The sequence below is a fragment of the Delphinus delphis genome, chromosome 9 (assembly GCF_949987515.2).
Source record: "Delphinus delphis chromosome 9, mDelDel1.2, whole genome shotgun sequence".
Lineage (NCBI taxonomy): Eukaryota > Metazoa > Chordata > Mammalia > Artiodactyla > Delphinidae > Delphinus > Delphinus delphis.
Window position 1 is genome coordinate 38,438,704 of NC_082691.1, and position 26,784 is coordinate 38,465,487.

Sequence of the window (26,784 nt, forward strand, 5' to 3'; positions counted from 1 at the left end):
CTGGTCTTGTTAGAGTAAATTTTCTTTTTCCTTTTATTAACTTGAAAGATCAAGAATGCTTTTATATTCTACCAGTGCGTACTCTCCTATTCACAGTGTTCCCAGTTAAACCCATATTTCTCAGTTACTATCTAGAAACAAGAGCAAAACTATACCCAGTGCCCTACTCTTAAGGTTTTGCATTTGCCCATTTAGCCACCCCAACAAGATGAAATCCTTATAACTCATTTATTTCTCCACATTCTCTGTGTTTGCCTTGTCAGGCAACAGGCCTTTCCTTTCCTCCTCCACCACTACGACTAGCTGTGGACTTGCCTGAGAAAGTCTAGAATGTTTGGGCCAATATGTCATTAGAGTGTCATTCATGGTGTGTTCTTTCTGCTTCAGCAGTCCTCACCATCTACAGTATAATTTCTCCATCGTGCTGTCTCCACCCGTTGGGATTAACTAACTCTGCTGCCAAGGGCTCTTGTTCTTCACTCTCTCCTCTCTTTTCTCGTTGCTCCATCTTGAGATCTCTGTTCTCATTTAGGTTTTGGTTACAGGACATTCTCAGATGGTACGTAGGTTGTATATTGTTTGAAACCCATCATAACCAAAACTCTCTTTTTCTCTGAAATGCGAGTCATATGTTGGCTAGTTTCATGATTCTTATATCACTGTTCTATTCTCTCAATCATATGTAGAAGTTACTCCACAGTTTTCTAAATCCTGGTTGTGTAAGTGAGAATGTAATTTATTTTTCTTTGTCAACTTTTCATTTCTTAGTCTGGAACTGTGTTTCAATTTCAGTTTATCCTTGAAAGTAAAAAATTGTACTAGCACGTGTCTGGTTGTGTGTATGTTCTCATTAATCCTGCCGAGGGCTGACTCAGTGGGCCCATTCAGTCTAGAAGACTCAAGTCCAGTGATAGTAATAATGGCACAAAATGATGCACTGGTCCCCACCCAGCCCCCACCCCCAGCATTCATTTTCTATATTAATAGTACTATTTTATTTGTAGGTATTCACAATTCATAAATTAAAAACTCATAAAACTAAATATTTAATAGTTTCAATTTTAAAATTTAAATATAAATTAAGTAAAAATGTATAAAGATAAACTTTAAATATATATGTATATCACTCTAATATAAATTATTAGCAGATTTTTTTAAATAAAATATCAAAATTACCTGAGTACTACCTAAAATGAGAAAGATTAATGTTGGAAAAAAGTAAAGTAATATTATTTTTTTCCTTCTCACAAAGGTGTAATTTTAACAAACCTCTAGTCCTACGACAGTAGGACAGTAGCCAGTATTTTATGTACAAATATTTCCAACTGCTAACAAGGCTTTTTCTGAGTATACTAGTTGGAGGACTGATGAGAAGATGTAGTTACAAACTAAGTCTGTATTTTCCTCTGATCCCTTTACCTTCAGATATTCCTATGTCTATTTTGATAGTTAGAAGCTATTTTATTTTTTATTTTAATTTTTTTAAATTTATTTATTTTTGGCTGCGTTGGGTCTTCGTTGCCGCACACAGACTGTCTCTAGTTGTGGTGAGCGGGGGCTACTCTTCATTGTGGTGCACGGCCTTCTCACTGCAATGGCCTCTCGTTGTGGAGCACGGGTTCTAGGCGTGCGGGCTTCAGTAGTTGTGGCACGTGTGCTCAGTAGTTGTGGCTCGCGGGCTCTAGGGCACAGGCTCAGTAGCTGTGGTGCACGCACTTAGTTGCTCCGCGGCATGTTGGATCTTCCCAGACCAGGACCCGAACCCGAGTCCCCTGCATTGGTAGGTGGATTCTTAACCACTGCACCACCAAGGAAGTCTCTAGAAGCTATTTTAGAGCACCTTTTTTTTTTTAAACAGGAACCTCTGTCTTTTTATTGAAGCTGGATGTGTTTTAGAAAGCAGCGCAATTTGTCTTCATCTTCTTTAGTTTCTTCATGTACAGTTGTAAATTCCTGCACACCATTATCTGTGTTACTTTTGGCGCTGTCATGTTTACATCCTGCTTGTAGTATATTTGCTTGATTGTCATTTTTCTCCCTTCTTGAAGATTATGTAGGTAGAAATGATCGTTTTCTAAACAGAACATTTCATATTTTTAATATTTCCTGTTACTGTTTGACTTTTCCTCAAGATATATACAATGGAGATTTCTGGTTTTAAAAAAAGAAAAGAAAAAGAAACTGGTGTTTCAGCATTTAAGAATAACATCAAATACCAAAAATGATACTGTGATCACTACTAAAACTTCCCTTCATATCATGGATGTGTTCTTTTATCATTTGTTTAATTATTAATTCTCCATCCATTTCTTTTTTTTCCTGGGTCTGTTTTTCAGCTCTCATCTCTTCCATAATGATTTCTATATCCTAGTTTTTCTCTGTTTTGAGATATTTCATCCCCTTCATCTTCTACATTACTATTTTAGTTCTCAATAGTAACCAGGATTACCTCTTTCAGTTTGTCTGTTAACTTTTAAAAATGGAATCTTTCTGTGGTCCATGAAAGTCTCTTTACATACTGTAGTTGATCTGCTTAATTTAAGTTTTCTTCTTTGGTGGTTGTGGTTATGGTTTGGTTGTGGGTGGTTGTAGTCGTAAGAACACGTTCCGCGGAAGAAGCCCTTTGCTGGAGGCATTGCAGAGTCTTTCGATATTGGATCCCCTTTGGTCTGCATCTCCTAGGCAGTCAGGTAAAGCCGACAGCGTCGTGGAGCCGTGAAGGGAAGTGCCATCTCTCTATACCTGTGGTCTTAGGGTCAACAAACCACGAGATATTTTGTCCTCGGCTGAGACACAGCGGGAAGCCGGTCCACTCTTGAGTTCTCCTTGAACTCTCAGGCAGGCTGAGCCCTTGGCCAACCTCAAGGGTCCACCTGGCCCACAATGCAATCCCCCCACAGGTCACCTGTTGTTGGCAGGATCGAGCAGATGCTCCCTGGACTGTGTACAAGTGGGCAGGGGCCACAAGGGCCACCCAGGGTGGACCCCTCTCTGGGAGCCCCGGCGTCTGGGCCGGCTCCCCAGGACTCTCCGCCGCTGGTCCCTCAGCCCTCCTCAGGCAGAGCGGAGGAAGAAGTCTGTCCTCCGGAGATTCTGGAAGAGCCTGCACCTGCAAATGTGCCCTGCAGGCACAGCCTGCTGGCCCAGAGTGGCCACTTTCTTGCTCCAGAGAAGTAGTGGAGAGGGAGCCAGGGAGGGGGAGGCAGCAGGAAAACACAGGCCACCAGCTTCGCCAGGGAAGGTTTTGCTTTCCTAGAACAGTTTTTACCTCTGGAGATGGCTTAGAGAAGTGGCACAGGGATCTATGAGGAGCCGTAATGTGGATTCCAAGCTTACGGGGGGGGGGGGGGGGGGGGGGCGGCAAAAGCTTTTTCTCTAATTCATTTCACAAAGAGGCCAAGCTTTTCTCAAATTCAAGGGGGGAAGAGGTTAGCTTAACAATATGAACAGTAATTATAATGATAATAACTTTATACAGAATAAATTTAAATTCTGTGTAAAGAAAGCCAGATGTGATTAGGGAAGAATGAATATCATTTGTGTAGGGGTGGAAGAAGAGACATTTAAATTACAAGCAACTTTTATTAAACATTTAGGGTCAATTTTAAGTTGAACGTTGCTTTTTTGTTGTTGTTATCCACATAATCTTCTCATGTATTGTGAATTCTGTGTCTTTAAAAGGAGATTATTTCTTGGGCTTCCCTGGTGGCTCAGTGGTTGAGAGTCCACCTGCCGATGCAGGGGACACGGGTTCGTGCCCCGGTCCCGGAAGATCCCACATGCCGCGGAGCGGCTGGGCCCGTGAGCCATGGCCGCTGAGCCTGTGCGTCCGGAGCCTGTGCTCCGCAACAGGAGAGGCCACAGCAATGAGAGGCCCGCGTACCACAAAAAAAAAAAAAAAAAGATTATTTCTTGATCACAAAGCATGCTTATAGATGTTCCCCAGAACATTTTACCTCTCCTCCTCCCCCGTACTCTCCTTTTCTACAAATTGAAGATGTTGATGCATGTTTACTTCAGAAAACAGAGTAACATAATTAAAAAAATGGAAAAGGTCTTATTTTGAATAATGAAATTATATATTTCCTATTTTTCTATTAAAAGGTCAACATGATTGTGTGACTATAATCAACAATTTCTTTCCTCGAGAGAAACTGGATTATTACACGAAACCCCAGGGACTGGATAAAGAGCCGAGGCTGCCCCCGAAGTTGGCAAGCCCCCTGCACAAAATTATCACCACAACAAATCTGCATCCTGTCAAGGTACCGTAACGTCTACTGTATTTGCTTTCTATTCAAATATTGCTTCAGAATTTAAACGGCTCTTAGTACATAGGATCATAATTGTCTTGGGCTGCTTTTTGTTGATGTAAAGCTTGTGATAGACTCTCTTGTTCACTTGATACAGTGAAGGAGTGCTGTCGTTTGAAACCTAGAAGAGAGTGAGGGACACAGCCTAGAGCCAGAGGAAAAGCTAGGCAGAGAGATGGGTTCAGCCGAAGCCTAGCTTTCACCTCATCTCACAGTGAGCTCCGGATCATTAATGGCTACAGAGAGGCAAGGGAGCCAGGCTTTCATGTGTCAGTCTGTAATTGGCTGAGGTCTGTCCCCAGAGGGAAAGGACAGCTTCCCAGATGGTGACAAGTGAGGTGGCTGTCTTTGGATGAAGAAAGTTCCCTGAGGAAGGAGGCAGCTCGGAGCCCACAGCAGCCAACGAGCCAGCAGCAGGGACCTGGTACACAGGCCTGGTAAAGAGAATCTGGGTGGGGAACCAACAGCATCTACTACGCTAATTATCCTTCCAGGAAATGTTCTGGAATGTAATAATGAACACATTTTTTTTTTCATGCAAGTCGGTATTTGATGCATTTAAGTGATACACTTCTAGTGAACAGTCAAATCACACAGATTTTCAAACTCAGTAGACCAACCCAGAAGTCCAAGTGGCTTAACTGGGAAACTTCAAGGGCTATTGTGAACTATTGCCACTGCTATTTGCTTCATGTTTTATATATGACCTTTGTGTTTATTTATAAACTGATTGTTTTTTTTAATTGATCCAAATTAATATTATTTTTTCAGTGAGTCATCACATAAAACTCCATGTGTGCTACAATGATGCTGTCCTTTTTCAAATTTCAATGTCTACCATATGTCTTCATTCATAATGTATAGATTTGATAGTAATTCAGAGCTGTTTGGTGAGCAAGACAGTATGTTGGGTCAAAAATTGAAGTTTTCCCTTAATACAACGTGTTAATGTAGTGAAATAGATTTCCTTTGTCTGTTACAGAAGAATCTGGAATATACTTATTGTCATTAAAATAAGTGGACAGCTCTCATAAAGTAACTCTTTTGAAAACTAACACTCAAGTTCCAAATTGTGTATAATCTTATTACTTTACTGCTACATCCCTTTGCATATGGTCTTTGAAGCTCGAGGAACAAACAAATCAAAAAATACCTTTCATGTGGTCCTTCACCCAAATTAATTTTCTGGACCATCTAGAGAGATGACAGACTAGCAGATCCTTTCCCATACAACAGACAAGTGGTATCTATTCTGTTTTTATTTTTCAAAACTCAAATGTTTTACTTAACATTCTGAAAGAACCGCTAGAGGCAACACTTATGACCCTAATCGGGCAAAAAGGAAATTCAGTCATGAATCAGGTGTTTGTGTTTCTAGTGGAGATTTTATAGGACTTAGAATTTAACCTCTAAAAAATATTTAGCCTCTTCTGTTTCAGTCTTTCTTTCCCTCCCAGCACACACAGGAAAGACAGAACTGCTGTAAACAGTGACTCCCTCTCCGTGGCACTTCTATTAGGAGTGGAGCAAGCTGGAGTGGGAAGACAGGATTTTTCCCAGGGATACAGTATTTCTCAATGTAGAGAACGTGTGTGGTTTTACAAGGCCCTTGTCATTCCCCCTCTAGCCTGAGCATTACAGAATATTCTGGGTTTGATTGATTTGAAGAAGTTTCACTGTGTCTTATATCTGTGTCCACCCTTTGAGATTGCAGTAATCTCAATTATTGTGATAATTGAGTCTATGGAGTAATTTTTGATGTTTGCACAGAACCTAGTTTCTCAGGGTTAAATATCCTAAGAATTACTGTACCTCCAATTATCTTTAAAGGCACATATTTTGAGTAAATTTGATTAGGGGTATATTTATACAAACTGTAAAGGTATATAAACTAAAATAGCCTACATTATATTTTTTAGAGCACTTGGTCTTATAAGAGAGACTATTCTATAATTATAGTACCTTCCTTCAGACCACGCCTTGCTTTTTGTACGTATAAATAGTCTATTCACTTGAAAACCTTTCTTTTATCCATACTTTAGATAAAAGCTGCCCAGTTGCTTTTGTGGTGGCCCATTTTCATTGCTTTACCCCTTTTCAAGCTGGCACAGGTCTTCATAGGGCTTATTATAAAAAAAGTAACTAATAGCCACTCTACCAAATCAAAGACCTTTTAAGATAAGCACAGTACAACACTCGATCCAACAGTGCACCTTTTTGCTGCATTGTACCTAACACAGATACATTTGCACGGAGGTTAAGTGGCTGCTATAGCAATAAGGATGTTTGCTTTCAACAGGGACTTGGGGAATTGTGCTAATGCCCAGAATACAGAGATTATAATGGAGAAAAACAGAGTCACAGGAAAAATGACAATAGAGTTTAGCAGAGTCTCTAAGTGATTAGGAAACAGATGTGTGCAAGTGATCCTATCTTTTGATTATTAACATGATTTTTAAGCCCAGAATTTATTTATTCCTCTTCAGTAATTAATGATTCCCTTTATAATAAATATATTATTTTACAATGCTGCAGAGATTAAAGGACAGAAACTAATTCAAATATTATTATTTTGTGTGCAACTATGTAAATGATTCGGTGAGCTCACTGTTGAGCTGTGGGTATATATCATTTTTTATTGTGTGTACTGCTGTATATTATAAAGTCTAATGTCTTAAACAAAAAAAAATCAATCATTAATCTGGGTTCTATTTGGGATTTTTTAAAGAATTCTTACATGTAAGTTTAGATCCTATCCTTAGATTACAAATGCTGTATACAAAATATTGAGCAAACAGCTTCAATTGATTGCAGTTGACAGCAGAAATATAAACAGGTAATTAATGATATATATTACGGTAGGGAAAGTTTTCAGCAAACTTTTTGTTACCAATAAGGATTCTGATTATACTTATTTCATGAAGTCTAATAATTTGTTATTGAGTGCTATATTTTAAGTAAAATACTAGGTTATATATCAATTTGGTAGTGTCAAAAATAAGTAAAAAACCTTAATTTAACAGGAACATTTAATATATGTTAAATTTTCAAGTAGGAAGCTCAGCATGGGTTTTACTTAAGTTAACAAATTATCTTCATGTCTAAAGAAAAGGATCTAATTCATGAAATCTGCCACCTGTTGTTTCCTAAGATTACCTGGGACAGGTATTTAGCTGTAACACGTAAGTTAACAAATACTGAATGAACTTCTGCTCTGAGAATACAACTGTGCCTTTGTTACACACGTTTACATTACTGTATCTCACTATGGATTTTTACAGCTGTCCTATGAAAGCCTACCACAACCAATAAAGAAAAAATAAATACTCCTTATTACACTAAATTTGGGCTTAACCTGGGCATATATGGGAAGTGTGGGACTCATAATGCATCAGATTGGGTAACTCTCTTAGAATCCCTTTTAAAAGCTATTTTTGCTTTCCGCTTTGACCTATTCGCATTGGTGATTAGAAGCATATTAGGAAAATTTCCAAAGAGAAATGTAGTCAATCAGTAAGTAATACACCTTTTATTTTTAGACTTCTTGTCAGTAAAAATCTTCACTTCCTTATAATTAACAAGAATGAATGAGAATTATGGTTTTCCTAGCCATGAAATCCTAACAGTAATGTTAACTAAAAGTAGTGATTGCTCTGTTAGTTGATTCTATATATTAAAGGTGTACAAATATGCCATGCTTATCTTTAGTGAAAGTGCTTTTAACAGAGATAGTGAAACCATGATTCCTACTGGCCAACTAACACCCTAGTTTAGCTGGATGGCAAATCACTCGATAACTGATACACAGAATTCAAGAGATTCCATAATGTCAGGGTCCTTCTGTATTAGTTTTACAACTTGATCAGTGGCAATTTGCATTCTCATTTAAATTAACACAGTAAATACGTGACCATAAGAAAGACTTTATTTGGTAATCAAAACTGACTACCTAATTTGCACATGGAAAATTTCTCAATGAATTTCTAAGCTCACTGGGATTTCTTCTAGATTGTGATGCTTATAAATGAGAATCCTCTGCTGGCAGAAGAAGCAGCTCTGAATAAATGCTACAAGGTGATGGATTTGATTTGTGAGAAATGTATGAAGCAAAGAGACATGAATGAAGTACTGGCTATGAAAATGCATTACATCAGCTGTATCTTTCAGAAATGTATTAACTTCTTAAAAGACGGAGAGAATAAACTGGACACTCTGATCAAAAGGTACTGTTTTTTCCCATGTCATGTATAAAGTACACTCAAATGGATAATGTTCATTATATGAGATCTCATTATGGATTTAAAAATTAAACATTTTAGCAGCAGATGTTAATGTTGAGATCACATTTCATCTGTAAGAAACAAGGGGCACTCATAACTAATTGATTATTCCATTCTATACTCTTTACAACAGTGCTTTTGTTATCACCAGTTATAGGTGAGAAATCTGAAGTTTGGAGATGTTAGATATCATGTGTAAAATCATAAGCTAGAAAGCAGCCCAAGTCCAAATTTGAGGATAGGAGTGCTTATGCCATAATTGCTGCTCTGGATTCACAGTGGCGCTCAATGTATCTCTGTTTCTGTACCCAGGAGAGCTGTGTGTTACCCTTGTTCTCTGACCCCTGGGGGTCAAATTCTCCGATAGTTTTACTAAGAAAAGAGAACTAAGTCAGAAGGGTGTGACTCAATGAGAGTTTTCATTCTTTGTACAAATAACTGACATGGTAATAAGTAACTAGCTAATCTGATAACAGTGTTTAGTATGTTTTATGTCAGGGGTTACTTTTATAAATACACCTCTAAGCCCCTAAACCTGATAAGGCCTAGCCTAATGCGCAGGTAGAGCAGCAATCTGAATTGAGTCTATCCTCATGATGTGAAGACCCAATGAAAATCTTATGCAGCAAAGAAGAAACTACTCAAAGTTCATGGGTTCAGCTGGGAGGAAATGCTTAGTAACTCAACTCCTTTAAAAAGTAACTCTAGTTACTTTTTAAAAAATATCTTTCAGCTTGTTAAAAGGCCGACCTTCTGATGGCTTTCCAATATATCAAGAAAAGATCATTAGAGAAAGTATCAGAAAATTTCCTTACTGTGAAGCTACACTCCTCCAGCAGCTGGTGCGAAGCATTGCTCCTGTTGAAATTGTAAGGCTCTTCGCAACTAAGTTAACTCTATCAGTAAGACCTAATCACCATATTTTGTACAATTAAAGTCATGTTCTCTTTAGCATTATTTATTTATTTAATAAAGACTTAATTCTTTATTATTTTAGAAAAACTTCAGAAGCAAACATGGAGATAGGTTTGCCTGTTAACACTGTTTCTGTTTATCCATTTCCCCTCTCTCAATCCTCTTCTTCCATTTATATGGTTCATGGTTTAATAAACAGTATATCCTTATGTCAGAATATAGATTGTTACAGTGGATACTTACATTTTTAATGCCTCTGTGAAACCTTAACAGTGGGTACACATCCACTATGTGATACAGATCCACAGTTGTTCAGGTGTAGTGTGTGAAAAACCAGTACAAAATCCCATACTAGATGAAAGTAGGAATTGAATGTCTGCGTTGATGGTTTCCTGTCAGGGGATGTGAGAGGATAAGTCATGAGAAGGCTCATTGTGTGTCCTGCTAAACAATCTCAAAGGATGTCCCAGCTTCTTATGTTCTACTTTAATGCCTCTGATTTTATAAATTTTCCATACGTTAAAAAAAAGCTATTTATACTTGCCAGTTATGGGAAGTAAATTTTAACTTTATTATCTATTCTTTAAATTATTTACTGCCCTTTTGTCATGTATTTATTTAAGTAGTATGAAAGACACTCCCTGCCTTCCCTGTTTTGAATAGGCTTCAGTTTACCTTATCTACACCAGTTATGCTTTTACGCATTTCAATCAAATCCTTTATCAGCCTTTGTCTATTAGGCAAGAAACTGATCCTGACACTACTCCCATCCCTGGTTTCCTCCCTCCATCTGGCAATGTTGGTTCTTCTCTGCCTTCTCTAGGCTGTTACATCATTCTCAGTCTGAAAAATCAGGACTAAAAATGGGTTCCAGGTGTTCCTTTATACATTGACTTAACCGACTCAGAACCATGGAAGAAGAAAGACCTAAGCAGACAAGATGATCTCATGAAGTTCATGCACTGATTTATTCCTGAGAGCTCTCCATGATTTCACATAGAGATTCTTTCCCCTTGCTCTTTAATATGCTTGGCTATTTGGTGTTTAAGCTTTTGGAAGATTCAAGTTAGCAAATTATGAGGGTGGTGTATCAATTATGAATGTGTTTTGGCTGTGCATATCAAACTCCAGCCAACTATGAATTAAATAGATAAGGGTTTAGTTATTCTTATATACTCAGAAGCCCAAAGGTAGGCAGACCAGATCGGGCACAGTAGCGCAGAAATGGACTGAGGACCCAAATACTTTCCTGTTTTTCCACCCGATATTCTTTAGCCATACAGATTATCATACACATGCTTATGACCTCAGAGTTGCAAGGCTTCTCATGCTCTTCCTCCAAGCTCACATTCCTATCCTAGGCAGACAAGCAAAGGAAATCGGTCTGTAGCTGGAAAACATAAGCTCTCCCTGAAACGCATGCTGACCTGTGCTCTTAGTGGCACAGGTGGAAGTGAGTATTTTGGAGAAATGGATATTCTGGGGAAATGCTTTTGGCTGGTCTAAACACTGCTGCTCTGACTAAATTATGTTTCTGTTAGTAAGGAGTTGGGGGAATGGCTATCAGAGAAGCAATTAATAGTGGCTGCTGTGGGATATTTCCAGCACTAACAAGTGTAGCTGACATTGTACCTTCAAGGGAGAAAACAAAAACTAAAACTAGCAGCCTGGAGTATTTTTTAAAAAGTCAAAGCAGGTTAGTGTAAGGCTCAACAATCCATTTTAACCCTGTATCATAAAATAATGTAGTTAGAGTGTATGGTGTGTGATTGATATTTATCCTAGTGATCTGAGCCATCAGTAAAAAGATAGTATTTATTTAATGCAATTTAGAAAATTTTCTCTCTTTAAACATTTTTGTTCTTTAAGAGTTACATATTCTGCTCTCCGGAGAACTTTATTTATCTGCAATGCTTGTGGTTGTGAGTGTCCCAGATAGCCACTGTTTACTGCCTAATGGCTTCCGGTATCCTGCAAGTTCAAAAGCCTCTGAAGCAGTGTTAAGCTTGTCCCGTGCCATGGTGGTTCTCATGGCTGGCTGCCACGAGGGTCCCCTATGGTCCTTTCTGACAGTGCTGATGCCTGGGCCCTCATGGAGGGGTTTTGATTCCCTCCGCCTACTGTGGAACTCTGGCTTCCACCTGTGACAGAATTCAGCAGGAAGTGTGAGGCATGGCTACACTTAAGAAATGCTGCTCCAGCATTGTAACAGATGATAACTGTTAAAGATATTTTGCTTTCTCAATTGACAGTGTGTATTTTAACATCTGGAAGGCTAGCTAATGTCTCTGATTTTATAGGATACATTGAATAAAGCATCCTGTTCGTTTTTAGGCTGCTTATCTTCTATAGGTGGAGCTCTGGTGCCTAAACAGATTCTTATTTAACAAAGTAGATGACAAGATTTTGCACAGCAAGGAAGAATTCTTGTCATTCAACTGTGACAAGAAAGATTTCATGGGGTTACTCTACTGTACCGTCAATTTTTTTCTGAAGCAATAGTTCACATTAACAGCCATACTTCTAGCAAAAAATCCTTTAGTTTTACCTCCAGTTACATCTGTGAGAATGTCATTGCTTTCTGACTCCCACAAAAGTCCTGTTGTGGGGGAGATTTTGAACATGTCTCAGTCACTTTTACAAAAAAAAAAAAAAAAATGTAATTGTTGTAAAATCTGTTGAATATATCATACTCTGTGGGCCAGACTGTTGTCTGATCAAATACTCTACTTTTAAGGCAGAATAATTTTATAGATTAATAAGTGTTCATTGTAACATTTAAGGACCAGTAATTCTCAAACTTTTAGTATGTTTCAGAATTACCTGTAATAATGCAGGTACATGGACCACATCCTTAGAGATTCTAATTTAGAAAGTATAGATCAATCTGAATTTTTAACAAGTTCTCTTCTGAGCACAACTGCCATAGACATTCATTCCTTATGAAATTATTAACTTATATCTAGTATCTGAGGTTTTATTTCACTATTTTTTTCTCACTGTTATACTATCTTCATTCCAAAAGAGAATTCTCAGCCCTTGAATGTGAAAGGAAACTCAGTCATCATTTGTTTTCAGGAGGAGTAAGGCGGTTTTCAAAATGAGTACAGTGTAAAACAATGTTCCAAGGTGGTATTTGTAAAGCTCTGTTGTGTACAATTGATAAGGTAATATTAAAACAAATAAACTTAGGAAGAAAAGGCAAATGAAAATTTAAATTATGAAAATTGGCAAAAATTTAGTTGGGAATAAAGAAGCAAATTGGAAAAACTCAGAAACAAGAACTGTTTTGAGTAGGTAAGACAGCTCGATACCCTGTAATTGCTCTAAATAGGTCTTAATAGTATTATGCTAGGCTGATAAACATTCAAATAGGTCTTAATAGCATTATCCCAGGCAGATAAATATTTGCCCTTATAATTTCCCATGTAAAAAAATTTCATAACTCCTCTTTAGCAAGCCATTCTGATTTTCAGTAGCCATATGATAATTTTCATATTTTTTGGTTTTTCTTAATACCCTAATGCAATCACATCTATGTCTTTTTAATTTTAAGAGTTTGGAACATTTCAGTAATAAAGGTGATAATTTTTAACTATTAGAATTGCAGACCAGCATCAAGTAAATAGTTTAAAGTCTTTAAAACACTTAAATTGCACTAAACTTTTAAGAATTAAGATAAACATTTGTGATGTGCCCTATAAATTGTCCCTCAAAATATGTATATTGTCTTAATTCTCAGAAGGAAATTCCACTCTGAGCTCATTGTCATATATCTGAAATCTTTGTGTGCTTACTGAATAATCTTAATTGAAAAAATACTTTTATTCTAGAATAAGGCCAGTTTTTTTCTCTCTGAATATTTGGATCCATGACTTACCTGCCATGTACTTTGTATAGAAAAAGGTGTACTCAGAAAGGCATCTATCATTTTGTCATAGTCTGTGCAGTCTCTCGCCTTAATAATTTTGTCTCTTGTTCTTGACATGTCTTCTCTGTAGTCTTTCAATGGTGATTTCAGAGGTTTTTTTCCTCCTCTTCTAACCCACTGTAGGGTTCTGATCCCACTGCATTCTCTGTACTTACCCAAGCCATCACTGGTCAGGTGGGTTTCGTGGATGTTGAATTTTGCACCACCTGTGGAGAAAAAGGAGCAAGTAAAAGATGCTCAGTGTGCAAAATGGTAAGAATGAAGTTCTTTTCAGTTCATTGACATCTGGTTTAGATTTCATCCAAATTGATAATTGAGTTTTAATATTCTGTAAATATAATAGTTGATGTCTGTTTTCTAATAAATTCTAATCCATTAGATATAAAGTATTGCATCTAATATTTTAAAATAATTTTGGAAGAGAACTACAGGATAAATGTAGTTCTGTGCCCTCTCTATGTTCTGTCAAACTCCCAGGCTGCCCAACTTCTATGCTGACTACCCCCAAAAAGGAAAGAATATGAATGAATGAATCAATATGAGAAAACAAGAGAAAAATTATCCATAGGGGACTGAGACTGGTGCAGATATGAGAACCTACAATGGAACAGTTCTAAATATGCAGTCTTAAATCTTCTGATGTTGACTTTAACTACAATCTCTTCATCAGCTCTTCCTTGTAAAACTACAACTCCCTTCTGACTGTCACGAATCTTTAAGCTTTCTGGATTACTACCCACTTCTGTCAGAATTATCTTTATAAAGGGCATATCTGAATGGGTTCTTCTTCTCACATACAAATGTCACCCACATGCATGCGTCTATACATTCACTTTACCCTATAGATTATGTTAATTTCCTCTTGTTTTTTAAGGTTGAAATTCTTCAGCATATTCTTCTGTAACCTATCATATTCTGCTATAACCTACTTCTCCAGTTTCATTTCCTTTAATTACTTACTTCTCTGAGCCTCAGTTTCCTTATGTGTGAAATCGGGCTAGAGTTGTGAGAATTAAATGTGACCATCTATATTGATTAACTACTGCCACATGTAAAAACACTCTAAAATATTTTACTTAAAACAACAATCATTTATTTTTTCTCTCATGTCTGGGGTTGGCTGGGGCACTTGTGTTCCATGTGTTTCTCATCCTCCTTGGACCAGCAGGAGGTCATTTAAAATAAAGCATAGAAAAGTTAACATTTTTACAGCACAGTACTTGGTTGAATGTCATAATTGAAAAATTATGCGATTACACCTCTTGAAAATAAACGTACAATTGCCTTCAGGTAATATATTGCGATCAAACCTGCCAGAAAACACATTGGTTTGCACACAAGAAAATCTGTAAGAGTCTCAAGGACATTTATGAGAAGCAACAGTTGGAGGCTGCCAAAGAAAAGAGTGAAGAGGACAACAGTAAGTGTATAAAAAGCAAGATCATACTGTTGGTCAGTGGGGAAAGGAAGAATCAATGATACTAACACAGGACACACAGGAACCGAGTCTTCTCAGGGGACCAAGGAAGCTTGGGGTTAACCAACATAAGGATCACGCTTAAATGCATCCCTGTTTTGAGTCCCTGGGATAATGTACAAGACTGTAGTCAGCCTAGCTATCACTAGAAAATGAAAGACATAAAATTCTGAGGATGGGACTTCCCTGGTGGCGCAGTGGTTAGGAATCTGCCTGCCAGTGCAGGGGACACAGGTTCGTACCCTGGTCCGGGAAGATCCCACACGCCGCGGAGCAACTAAGCCCGTGGGCCACAACTACTGAGCCTGTGCTCTAGAGCCCACGAGCCACTACTGCTGAGCCCGTGTGCCACAACTACTGAGCCCGCGCGCCTAGAGCCTGTGCTCCACAACAAGAGAAGCCACTGCAATGAGAAGCCCGCACACTGCAACGAAGAGTAGCCCCCACTCACCACAACTAGAGAAAGCCCGCACACAGCAACAACGACCCAATGCAGCCAAAAATAAATAAATTAAATTAAATTTAAAAAAAAGATTCTGAGGAATATCGTTTATTCCACATTCTACGTTATGACTCATGAGACTGCCCTGGAACCATGCACTCTTAACGAGTTGTTACTTATATTTTGCTCACAAAGGATTTTAAGGTCTTTGAATACGAAAATAATTAAATTTCCCCTAATGGCTACCCAAAAATTTTAAGGTCGGAAGCCTTTAAATTTCTTAACTATGAAGCTTCAGGTGAAATTACAGAGTAAATCTATAAATTACAAATTAACTTGAACAAATTAAATTTCTACAAGTGTGAGGGCAGTGAGTTCCATATTATTTTTCCTCTCCCTCCCTCCTGAAGTATATGACTCATTTTCATCAGGAACAGTGAGTTGTTTGAGCAATGATTCATACATTGGAGAAGAGAACCGCCCACACTACCCAGAGGATATATAGCACATTCTGGGGAGTGATAGTTTGAAAGCACTGCCCAGGTGATTCTAACACTAAGCACGTCCATCTCCACCCCTCAAGGGACTGTGTCCACTTTACCACCTGGTGGAGAAACACTACTAGTGGGAACGGATGATTGGTACAAAGCTGAATTCATACAAAATTAAATTTTTAGAAATAAATTGTTAAGAGAATAGTCAGGCTTTCTGACTGCCGTGCGTTCTCCCGTTTTCTGAACCAAACTTGTATATCCTTTATGTTGACAGGTACTAGAGAAGCCATATGGGAGGACAGTCAGTAGAATGGGAACTCCTGGCTGTTAGACATCAGCCCGTATCACACACCATTCTACACCTTTATTCTCCACAGATGTAGGATAGGCTTTATTAGGCACCACTTTATGGATAAGGAAACAGCCTTGTACAGGCAGTTACCTAACCAAGCACATCAAGCTAACTCATGGCAGAACTGTATTCGAATGTGGATTTTGCCAGTCAGCAATCCTGATTTCAAGGCCTGAGTTCAAATGCCAGTTCTGTTCTTCTCCTAGCGGTGCAACTATGAGCAAGTTAACAAACCCCTCTCTTCTCAGTTTCTCCATTTGTAAAAAATGATAATAGAGATGATACTTGGCCTCATGGTTGTTATGAGGATTAAATGATTGAATACACGTAAAGTACTTAGAAGAGTGTCCAGCACATGGTAGGAACAAAATGACTCACTTTTTTTCTTTTTATCAGATGGCAAACTTAATGTCAATTCTAACTGTGTTAATGAAGAGCAGCCGGAGGCTGAAACAGGAATCTCCCAGGAGGACTGCAATCCTAAGGATTCTGTGGAAGGGGAGAGAGAATCTCTTCAGAGTGGTGCTGGGCTGGAATGCTTACAGGATGCTCCTGCAGGTCCACAGCAGTCCGAGGAGTAAGAGCCGGAGCAGGTGCCAGCGTGGACAGTCCTCACCCTGGCGGGCAGCTGGAAAACTCACGAGACTGTCCTCCTTGCCTCCACACCTGCATGGCACTGTGGCAGGATTCCACATTTCACAGAATACGTGCTCTCCAGCAAAGCTCTGTCTACCAAGCCCTAATTTCCTACTGATTCTGTTCAATAATTGGTCACATATTCCTAGGGAGAAAAATTTTTTTTCAAAATGTAGGAGAAACATTTCTATTCCCTTTCTGAGGCAGGCTTCCCAGCAGTTGTTCTCATAGGAAAATAAATCGCCTTTTAAAGAAGAAATATAGGTTTTAGGGAACACAGAGGCAAGCAGAACAGTTGTAGGAGAGAGGAGATTTTCAGGAAAGAAAAATTTTATAGCCATAGAGATGGGTAGTTAAAAGAATCATAACTTATATGTAAATAAAATGCATATAAATAGCATTTACAATAGTGAAGTTCTACTTATTAAGGTGCAATGAAGATATGGGGATATATGTATATGTAGAGCTGATTCACTTTGTTATAAAGCAGAAACTAACACATCATTGTAAAGCAATTATACTCCAATAAAGATGGTAAAAAAAAACAGATGCAATGAAATGAAGAAAAGCTACATGTTAAAGGATCTTTGCCATAGTTCACCTAATTGTAGTTTTTCTACAGAATTTATCCTGAGCAGCCTGAACTTTATATAGTTCCTGCAGTGGTGTTTTATCTACAGTCTTTGTACCTTCAGAAATGTCAAATCCCCCAGGAGGAACTAAGGCATAGCCACAGTTATCTCAGCATGTGCATTTAAAAAGATACCTGACGGAACTGTCAATTAAACAAAGGCTAAACATACTGTGTCCACAATTATAAAACTAACTCATGTGCCATTTTCCACTTGAAAGGCTTTTACCTTCCTGTAAGCTTTTCATATGGCTCTTCCTGTCCACAAACTGATTTGTAACTGTCACTTATAGACTGTCCTGGCATCAGTTTTTAGTGTCTGAGTGTTTAAATAAAGCTAGAGTATGAGATCTGAAGATAGTGCTGTGTTTCAAAGTTTCTTGTGTTGATTTGTAAAATAAATTGTGCCTACTGATATCGCCACCTCACATCTTGTTTCATAGTGTTTTGCTGTCGAGGGTGGCAAATATTAAAGAAATACTAGAGAACTTAAAACATTTTAGGAAACTTAGCAAATACTGGAGAACACAGTATAATTATTTTAATATTCACAATTGCAAATCAAAATGACTAGAATTCTCGCCTCATTTCACTGATTAGATTTTTCTGTCTTGCTGCTTTTCCTCTTCCTTACACTCAGTTACTTTTCTCCCAGTGCCAACACATACATCTTCTGCACACCCTGTACCATGCTGCTCTAGGAAGACTTCATGTGAGTAAATCACAGTTAAGTGGGTAGGAATTCTACAGGCAGATTTTACCTGAACCTGTCAATCATGATGAGCCTCCTTTCACTCATCAAGGTACCTCAATCTACACACTGATAAACATTTATCTTTGACCAGAAAAATAGTCCTCCCAGGCCTTCCTCTTCCACAAGTATGTTTTTTAACCTGAGTTCCCTGATTCTAATTATTTTCTGGGTGTGTGGTATCATCATGGTCCCTGTCTTTGGATAGCATGGAAGGTTATGAAACAGCAGAAGGGAATAGGAAAGTCAAGAGATGAGGCAACGTAGAGGTAATTTTCCCTTCATTGAAATGAATGCTAATATGAATCAGAACTCTAACAAAGCTACAACTGGCATTAATAGTAACTTTCCAATTGGACAAAGGGAACTTTAGATATAAGCCATGTCAATATCAAAATTTCCATGGATGTATTTCAAGAAAGGGGTGGATGGGCTTCCCTGGTGGCGTAGTGTTTGAGAGTCCGCCTGCCGATGCAGGGGATACGGGTTCGTGCCCCGGTCCGGGAAGACCCCACATGCCGTGGAGCGGCTGGGCCCGTGAGCCATGGCCGCTGAGCCTGCGTGCCTGGAGCCTGTGCTCCGCAAGAGGCCACAACAGTGAGAGGCCTGCGTACCGCAAAAAAAAAAAAAAAAAAAAGGGGGTGGTCAGAAGATGGAGTTTAAGAGAAATGAGGTTGGTTCTCATTATACTCCCTTCCTTTGTCATAAATAACCAAAAATAGATGTTTCCATTATAACACCATCAAAACAGGTGTTACCCGTTTTTTTGTTTTGTTTTTCAATATGCCATCAAGAAACTTCTTAAACAAAAATAGACCTAAAGGATAAGAATAGCCTTACTATTCCAATATGTCTTATACTTAGAGCAGATGTAATAGAATATTAAATCAGCCAGTGGGTTTATTAGGAAATTGGATTCTGCTTTTTGATCCAATAGGTGGTAATAATAGCTACCACTGAAAGTTACTGTATCCCTGAAGTTATCTTGTTTAATATTCACAACAACCCCATGAAGTAGACTTTATTTTTATCCCCATAACACAGATAAGGAGGCTAAAGTCTAAAGAGGTCTACTAATGTATCCAAAAATACAGAACTGGAACTCAACAAGGTCTGCAGTTTTGACTACAACATTGTACGCTCTTAATATGTTACCATCACTGTAGTTTCTCTGCAGATGTAAGATAATAATAGGGCTCTGAAGACAAGCCATTATTTTACAGGATGTGGTAGATAATCCCTAGGCTCTTAAAAAGATGAGTGATTTTAGTCATCATGATGTAGATGAGTTTACTTGAGTTTTAATATTATTGGATATTAAACTTAATAGAAATTCTTAAAGTAGATGTTCTTGCAGTGTTTTTATCTTCTCAGGATCATCTCCCCTGCTTCTGAAGCAAATCAGTCCCCTTCTTGAGCGGGAGGTAGATGTCTTCCAGTTCTCATGGTTTACAACTAGGCCAATAAGGATACTTTTCAGAAATTTTACATTCCTGAAGCCAAAGAGGGAGGATGTTTGTTTGTTTGTTTCTCCCTTGGGACAATTATAAATTACAGGGATTCAGTTCCAGAGCTGCTAGAGCTGACAGGTAGAGGTACCTGAGAGAATGTAGCCACTGAGCAGACACAGACAAGAGAGGGATAAAAGGAGGGGAAAATGTTGAATCCCCTGGGCTCTGCACTGGGTTTATGGGGTTTGGTTACATGAGCAAATTTCTCATCTGGCTTTCTATAAATCAGAAACAAAGAATCAGTAATACATCTTGTGACAACTAGAAAACAAACGGGATCAAATTTCAAAAGTTAAATATACGTAAATATAACAAAGGAAAATGAAGGCACATAAATTAATATTTTTGAGATTTATATGCTCTTAGAAAAAGTACAAAGGCACATCAAGTTTTGGATTAGATTATAGTTATTTTGGTTGGAAAAGAAGCTCAGTACAAGGTGTTTTTGCACCTCTTTACTGATGTTTATTTTGGAAAACCTCGTATTTGCTTGAAATTGTATAGAGATTAATGCATGCTTATGTAAATTAAGACGCTATTAAAGCATCATTTGCATAGATGAAAAGCAAGATCTTAATTTCAGAAAAAGAAAATTTCTTTTCATAATAATTACTTTAGCAGATAAACAGGAGATTCTGCCCCCACCCCCGCCTAAAGGTGGCTCTTGGCCTAGTTTCTATGGCCTTTAAGGACTAAGTTCTAGTTTTATAAATCAATAAAGGCATCTTTTTAAATGGTGATCTTAATTTGTCTAGAATAAATCAGGTCGCTATGTCATTGATCAATTCAGGGCAATGTAGCTCGATAGTTCATAAACTCACATAAAACTACTTAATCGCAAGATGATTCCAAATGAATGAGATTTAAATGTGAAAAAAATTATCAATTCCAGAAGAAACCATGAAAAAATTCTTAATGACTTTGGCATGAAGAAGGTCTTCCTAAATGTGACACTAAACTCAGAAGCCACAAAAGGAAACAAATTCAACTACATTTAAAAAAAAAAATCTGAACACTTCTGCTTCTGGGAAGATGGAGTAGACATACTTTTCCTTATTCCTTGTACTAAGTAAAACTAAAAACCCTAAACATCATATATAAAACCATCAGAAGAGGGCAGATTGGCTAGGCCCTGCAGGATCCAGGCAATGACCCTTTGTTTTTTTCTCTGGGCTTTTTCTTTGCCTCATATATAGCAGATTTGAGGCAGAAGAAGCCAGCAACATGGAAACACCAACAACTACAGACAAAAATAAGCTCCAGCAGACAAATGCCTGCTCTGTGGATTTGGGACTCAAAACTGAAACATCACATCATACCTAAATTTCAAGTCTACACCAGCCTGCCCTACAAATTTTGGACTTGCCAGCCTCCACGATGCCATGAGGCAACTCCTTAAAATAACTTGCTCTCTCTATATATGCATGCACCCAATTGATTCTGTTCCTCTGAAGAACCCTAACAGACCAGGTGCCCTAGTTTGAGCTGCTAAAACAAATTACCATAGATTAGGGTGGTTGAAACAGGAAACATTTATTTCTCACAGTTCTGGAGGCTGGAAGTTCGAGATCTGGGTACCAGCACGGTCAAGTTCTTGGTGAGTGTCCTGTTCCTGGTTTACAGAGGGCCACCTTGCTGTGTCCTCATATGTCAGAAAAGGCAGGCTAGCTCTCTGGCCTCTTAGAAGCATGCTAATCCCATTCATGAGACTCCGCCCTTATGACCTGATTACCTCCCCAAGACCTTACCTCCAAGTACTATTACATTGGGAATCAGATTTCAATGTAAAAATTTTGAGGGGACACAAACATTCAGTCTATGATGGTAGGTATAGTTCCTAAGGGGCACAACTGCTCTTTAACAACACAGAGGTTAGGGGTGCCCACTCTCCTCGATATCCAAGTATAACTTCCCCATCAGTCCTCCATATTGTCAGTTTCACATCTGTGGATTCAACCAGCTGTGGAGCGTGTAGTACTGTGCTACATATTTATTTTTAAAAATCTGCATATGAGTGGACCCGAGTAGTTCAAACCCAAGTTGTTCAAGGGTCACCTCTAACAGCCGACATGTATTGAGCACTTTCTTTGAGAAAGCCACTCTACCTGTTACATACATGATCTAACTTAATCCTTGAGACTCTATGAAGTAACTATTATTATTATTTTAAATAAGAGGAAATCAAAGCCTAGAGATTAACTAACTTGTCCAAGTAACATAACTGGTAAGTGGAAGAGCTAAGCTAGATGTGTCTGATTCCAGAGCCTCAGCTTGAAACCACAACCCTCCACAAATCTATGTATCAGTGTTTTCTGTTTCTTAGCTATAAGATCATCTGATGGATCCTGAAATAAATGTGCTTTCTCTTGAGCCCATTTGAATGGGTCTTTGTTGTTTAAAACTAAGAACTTAATTAAAAACACCCTCTCAATTGTGTGTTCAATTTTGGTAGAGTTTTAGATTACTTAAGTAAGGACCATGTCTTCTGTTTTGTGCTCTTCTGCAAATGGTATTTAATATAATGTTTTCCAATCATGACCACTAGTAGCCCTTCTTTCTTGAACAAAAAGTGCCTAGTATTGAGGAGCGCATTTTAAAGCAAATCTTTTTCTTTGTACAAATGAGATATATTTCCATTAGTTCTCTAAAAAGGAGATTAAGTAAAATTTGTTAGCCATATTTTTGTAATTGGAATAAATTGTTCATCCTTTTCAGTAATTGTGGGATTAAAAATAAAATATCAGGGCTTCCCTGGTGGCACAGTGGTTGAGAATCCGCCTGCCAATGCAGGGGACACGGTTTTGATCCTCGTTCAGGAAGATCCCACATGCCGCGGAGCAACCAAGCCCGTGAGCCACAACTACTGAGCCTGCGTGCCACAACTACTGAAGCCTGTGTGCCACAACTACTGAAGCCCGCACGCCTAGAGCCCATCCTCCGCAACAAGAGAAGCCACTGCAATGAGAAGCCCGTGCACCGCAACAAAGAGTAGCCCCTGCTCACCACAACTAGAGGAAGCCCACACGCAGCAACGAAGACCCAACTCAGCCAAAAATAAATAAATTTATAAAATAAAATATAAGACTACACATTCTTTTTCTATTCTTTTAGTGGTTAACCTGGAGATTACAATATCGCATCCTCAATTTACTGCAATCTAATTAAAAATTAATACTGCTTATGCAGTTTATGAGCCACCTTAAATCTGAGCCAACATATACCATTTCCATCATGAAATGGATTGTTGCTTTACCTGCCCAACATTATTGCTTGGTGGGTCTAATGGTACTCAGTTCATGATGAGTTCAATTCAGGCTCCCAGTTCTAGAATGCAGTAGCATGCCTAGAAACTACTATTTGACCAGTAACTAGCTCTCTGCTTCCGTAGGACCCTTGAAGACTTCACTGTGATACCTCTCAGCTTGACAGGGGCTTCACAAGGCATCCTTGCTTACAACAAACACTTCTAGCACCATGGATTAGGCTGGGTTATTGTATTACTAATCTATTACTACGTAGTAAATTACCCCAAAATTTATCAGCTTGAAGCATCAATAAGCATTATCTCATACAGCTTCTGCAGCCAGAAATAGAAGCAGCTTAATGGGGTGGTTCTGGCTTGGGGTTTCTCAGGAGGGTGCTGTGAAGCTTGCAGCCAGGGCTGCAGTCATCTGTGGCTTAAAGTGGATCTAGAAGATCTGCTTGAAAGGTAGTTAACTGGGTCTGGAGGATGGCTTGCAACTCACTTGGTTGTTGGCAGAAGACTTAGTTCCTTATTTGCTTCTGGAAGTAGGCCTCAGTTCCTCACCACATGGGTCTCTCCAGAGGACTGTGTAAGTGTCCTCATGACGTGGCAGCTGGCTTCCTGCAGAGTAAGTGATAAGGAGAGAGAGGAAGAGAAGACTTTGATTCTTTCTATGACCTAATCTTAGAAGCAACACACCATCATTTTTCCTTAATATCAGCCACTCACCTACATCAATACCTAACTTTTTCTTCTCCTCAGCTGCAACCTTCTGCCAGGGACCATACCGGACTTTGCAGATTCTGGCTGTGCACAGAATCACAAGTGCCCACAGGGGGAAGGAGATCACTGATTCTCAGTGACCGTTCACTACTCCCTCTAGGGTTTTCATCTCTTGCTTCTTTTGCTTTTTTTTTTTTTTTTTTGAGGTACACGGGCCTCTCACTGTTGTGGCCTCTCCCGTTGCGGAGCACAGGCTCTGGACGCACAGGCTCAGCGGCCATGACTCACGGGCCCAGCCGCTCCACGGCATGTGGGATCTTCCCGGACTGGGGCACGAACCCGTGTCCCCTGCATCAGCAGGCGGACTCTCAACCACTGCGCCACCAGGGAAGCCCCCTTCTGCTTTTTATAAGCTTTAGATCTAGCGCTTTAGCTTAGCTGGTGAAGATCAGCAATGCGTTTTGGGTTACCTTACATGTCCGGTTTTGTGTCTCAGCACAAGGCAACTGCTGAAAGCTTTTCTGTTTTCCCTTCCCTCTAGCAGAGTGCTTTGGTGTAGGCCAACCACAGATCATAAACCCACACCCAGAACTGGCATGTGCCTCCAAAGGTGAGAGTGAAAGTCATACAATATGGTGTAGTCATACAATGGAATACTATATAGCAATGAGAACAACGGAATTATTGCTGTTGGCAACAACATGGTCAATTTTACAATTTTATAATGTTGAGTACAAGAAGCCAGAAAAAAAAAATTCAACTTCTATGATTCCATTTATATGCCTTTCAAAAACAGACACAATAAATATATGGTTTAGAAATCAGGAGGATGGGTGGATAGTAATAGGTCATTGGACTGGTAACAGGAATGAGGAGGTTTTTTGAGTGCTGGTAAGGTTCCATTTCTTGATCTAGGGTGCCTGTTACATGAGCATGTTCACTTTTGGAAATTTTTTTGAGCAAAACACTTATGACTTGTATACATTTCTATATACATGTTTTCCTTCAAAAGAAACAAAATGTAGGAATTATTTTTCCTTGGTGTTTCTGTTTACATTCAAATGTTTCAAATAATACCACAATAAATATATAATATGCTAATCACAGAAAGTTTAATGTATAACTGAAAACTACTAGGATTTCTAGAAACCCCAAGGATTATCTCAGTGTAACTGTGAGCATTTGGACAGGTTCTGTGTCTTTCTCTTCAAGGTATTTTTCCTCTCGTGTTGGAACTGTGTCCCAGTTCAGAGAGGTAATAGCCATTGCCGATCGCTTCAAGGACCTTACAAAAACAGCATCTTCTGGGTCATCAAACATAGTTCTGAAAAAATGGCAATTATGTCAGAAAAAAAATCAGTTAGACCAATGTTTAATTTAAGTGAATCAGTGCCATATTTTTCGTTTATCTGTAGTGTAGTACCACTGACAAATAACTTTTGGGCCCTACTGACAAATGACTTTCAGGACAAGTAACACCATATTATATTGTATATATTGTTTATTTTAAAAATAGAGTGAATATATTTGGGATCAGCTATAATAGGTCTCACATATTCAAGCATTCATATTTCAAATCAGGGGTTAAATGAAATGATTAAAAAATATATATAGATATCATATGCATATTAGTATCTTATGTACATTTTATTGAAAAGTTATTATAACTTTTAATTATAATTATTATTAATAATAGTTAATTATTATATAACTCTATATTATACTATATTTTGTAAAAGTGCTTGGAGATACTGTTTTTCAAGACTGAATCCAAAGAAAAAATTCCTAAGTGCAATATTAAAACAGAATGATGATTTTAAAATTCATCAATATTCATAAATTTAATGTTTTTCATAGTTTATGAACTATTTCTTTTGAAAATGTAAATTCCAGTGAATATAAAATGTTAATAATTGCTCTCACTGAACATATTTAGGGGAACAGTAAACAAAGAAGTAAAGACCTTCATTTACAATATCAGGTAATTCTTAAGGTTTTTTTTCTATGCTTACTTTCAAGATTTTGTCTTTTTCTTTTTTAACTTTTTTGTCTAACTTCTCCCTCCATCTCACCCCACATTTTCATTTATTTTAGGTTATAATAATAATATTAAAAAATCTAAATATGTCAAATATGAATACATAGTTTGAACTCATATATCACAGGAAGACAGCAATTTTTCTGATCTATTGAAGAGTTAGTCATTTTTTTAACCCATTAAAATCCATTTTGGGAAATGGGAATAATCTAGGGAATCAACACGATTATGAAATAATCTGGTAAGAAAAGTAAAGTTTAAAAATCACTTACTTGTCTACATTATTCGCAAATGCAAAGTCTAAAAGAAAAATTCTAAATTAGTATTTTTCAAATGTTTAGTCAACATTTTAAAACAATGAAATAATGCTATAAAGGAAAAAGTCTAGAGCATAGCTCTCTGGTTTTTGAGCAATCATTTAGATAAATAGTTCAATCGGTCAAAATTGCCGTGATACCTAACCTCAAACTCAAATTTTCTTTCAGATATAGTGCCTTAGGTGTGTCTAAGGTTTTAAGGCAAATTCTTTAATACAATACACGTCTCAAAACTCTGAGAACAAAATGCTCAATCAATTTAGTTACCAACGGAATCCAAATGGAAATTTTTATAATTAAGATACTCAGTCTCATGTGCGGAAACGGATCCGTTTTCTTTTTTCAGATAGGCACATGCATCTGTAAATGGACTAATAGACCAAATGAGGAAAAAATATTTAGGGCAGTTTAAACCTCTTGGATTCTTGGCATTAACTTCAAAGACACAAAATAAACAAATCCTAGATCACAAGAATCTACATCTTACCTAGCTTTGGAGCTCAAAGGCTAGTCCTCAAAGCTTGGATTTCTTATGGTATCTTCTAGAGACTGTCATTACTTTGTTTATTCCTCTCCAGAAGGCCCAGTGCCAGGCTAGTGATGGAATGTACCAGCACCTGTTGGGCCAGCAAAGCCCACAGTCTGAGCTCTTGCCAACTCACAGGCAGCAGGGAGCACACAGCCTCTGCCTTAGGAGAGGGGTTCAAGGCATCGTTCCCTTCACAAGTG

At 38.2% G+C, this 26,784-nt stretch overlaps 2 protein-coding genes across 2 annotated transcripts in view; one reads left to right on the forward strand and one right to left on the reverse strand.

The window, feature by feature from the left end:
• Nucleotides 1-17,888, forward strand: part of ANKMY2 (ankyrin repeat and MYND domain containing 2) — a 34,288-nt gene extending 16,400 nt beyond the window's left edge. The window contains exons 5-10 of the mRNA XM_060020420.1: nucleotides 4,105-4,265; nucleotides 8,322-8,536; nucleotides 9,327-9,462; nucleotides 13,563-13,691; nucleotides 14,730-14,859; nucleotides 16,601-17,888. Of these exons, the coding sequence (XP_059876403.1) occupies nucleotides 4,105-4,265; nucleotides 8,322-8,536; nucleotides 9,327-9,462; nucleotides 13,563-13,691; nucleotides 14,730-14,859; nucleotides 16,601-16,785 (956 nt within the window). The 3' untranslated portion in view covers nucleotides 16,786-17,888. The remainder of the gene's footprint in view (nucleotides 1-4,104; nucleotides 4,266-8,321; nucleotides 8,537-9,326; nucleotides 9,463-13,562; nucleotides 13,692-14,729; nucleotides 14,860-16,600) is intronic.
• A 6,970-nt stretch (nucleotides 17,889-24,858) lies between these two features.
• LRRC72 (leucine rich repeat containing 72) overlaps nucleotides 24,859-26,784 on the reverse strand; it is a 41,241-nt gene continuing 39,315 nt past the window's right edge. The window contains exons 8-9 of the mRNA XM_060019879.1: nucleotides 26,011-26,038; nucleotides 24,859-25,024 (exon numbers count right to left, since the gene is read on the reverse strand). Coding sequence (XP_059875862.1) covers nucleotides 24,859-25,024; nucleotides 26,011-26,038 — 194 coding nt within the window. The remainder of the gene's footprint in view (nucleotides 25,025-26,010; nucleotides 26,039-26,784) is intronic.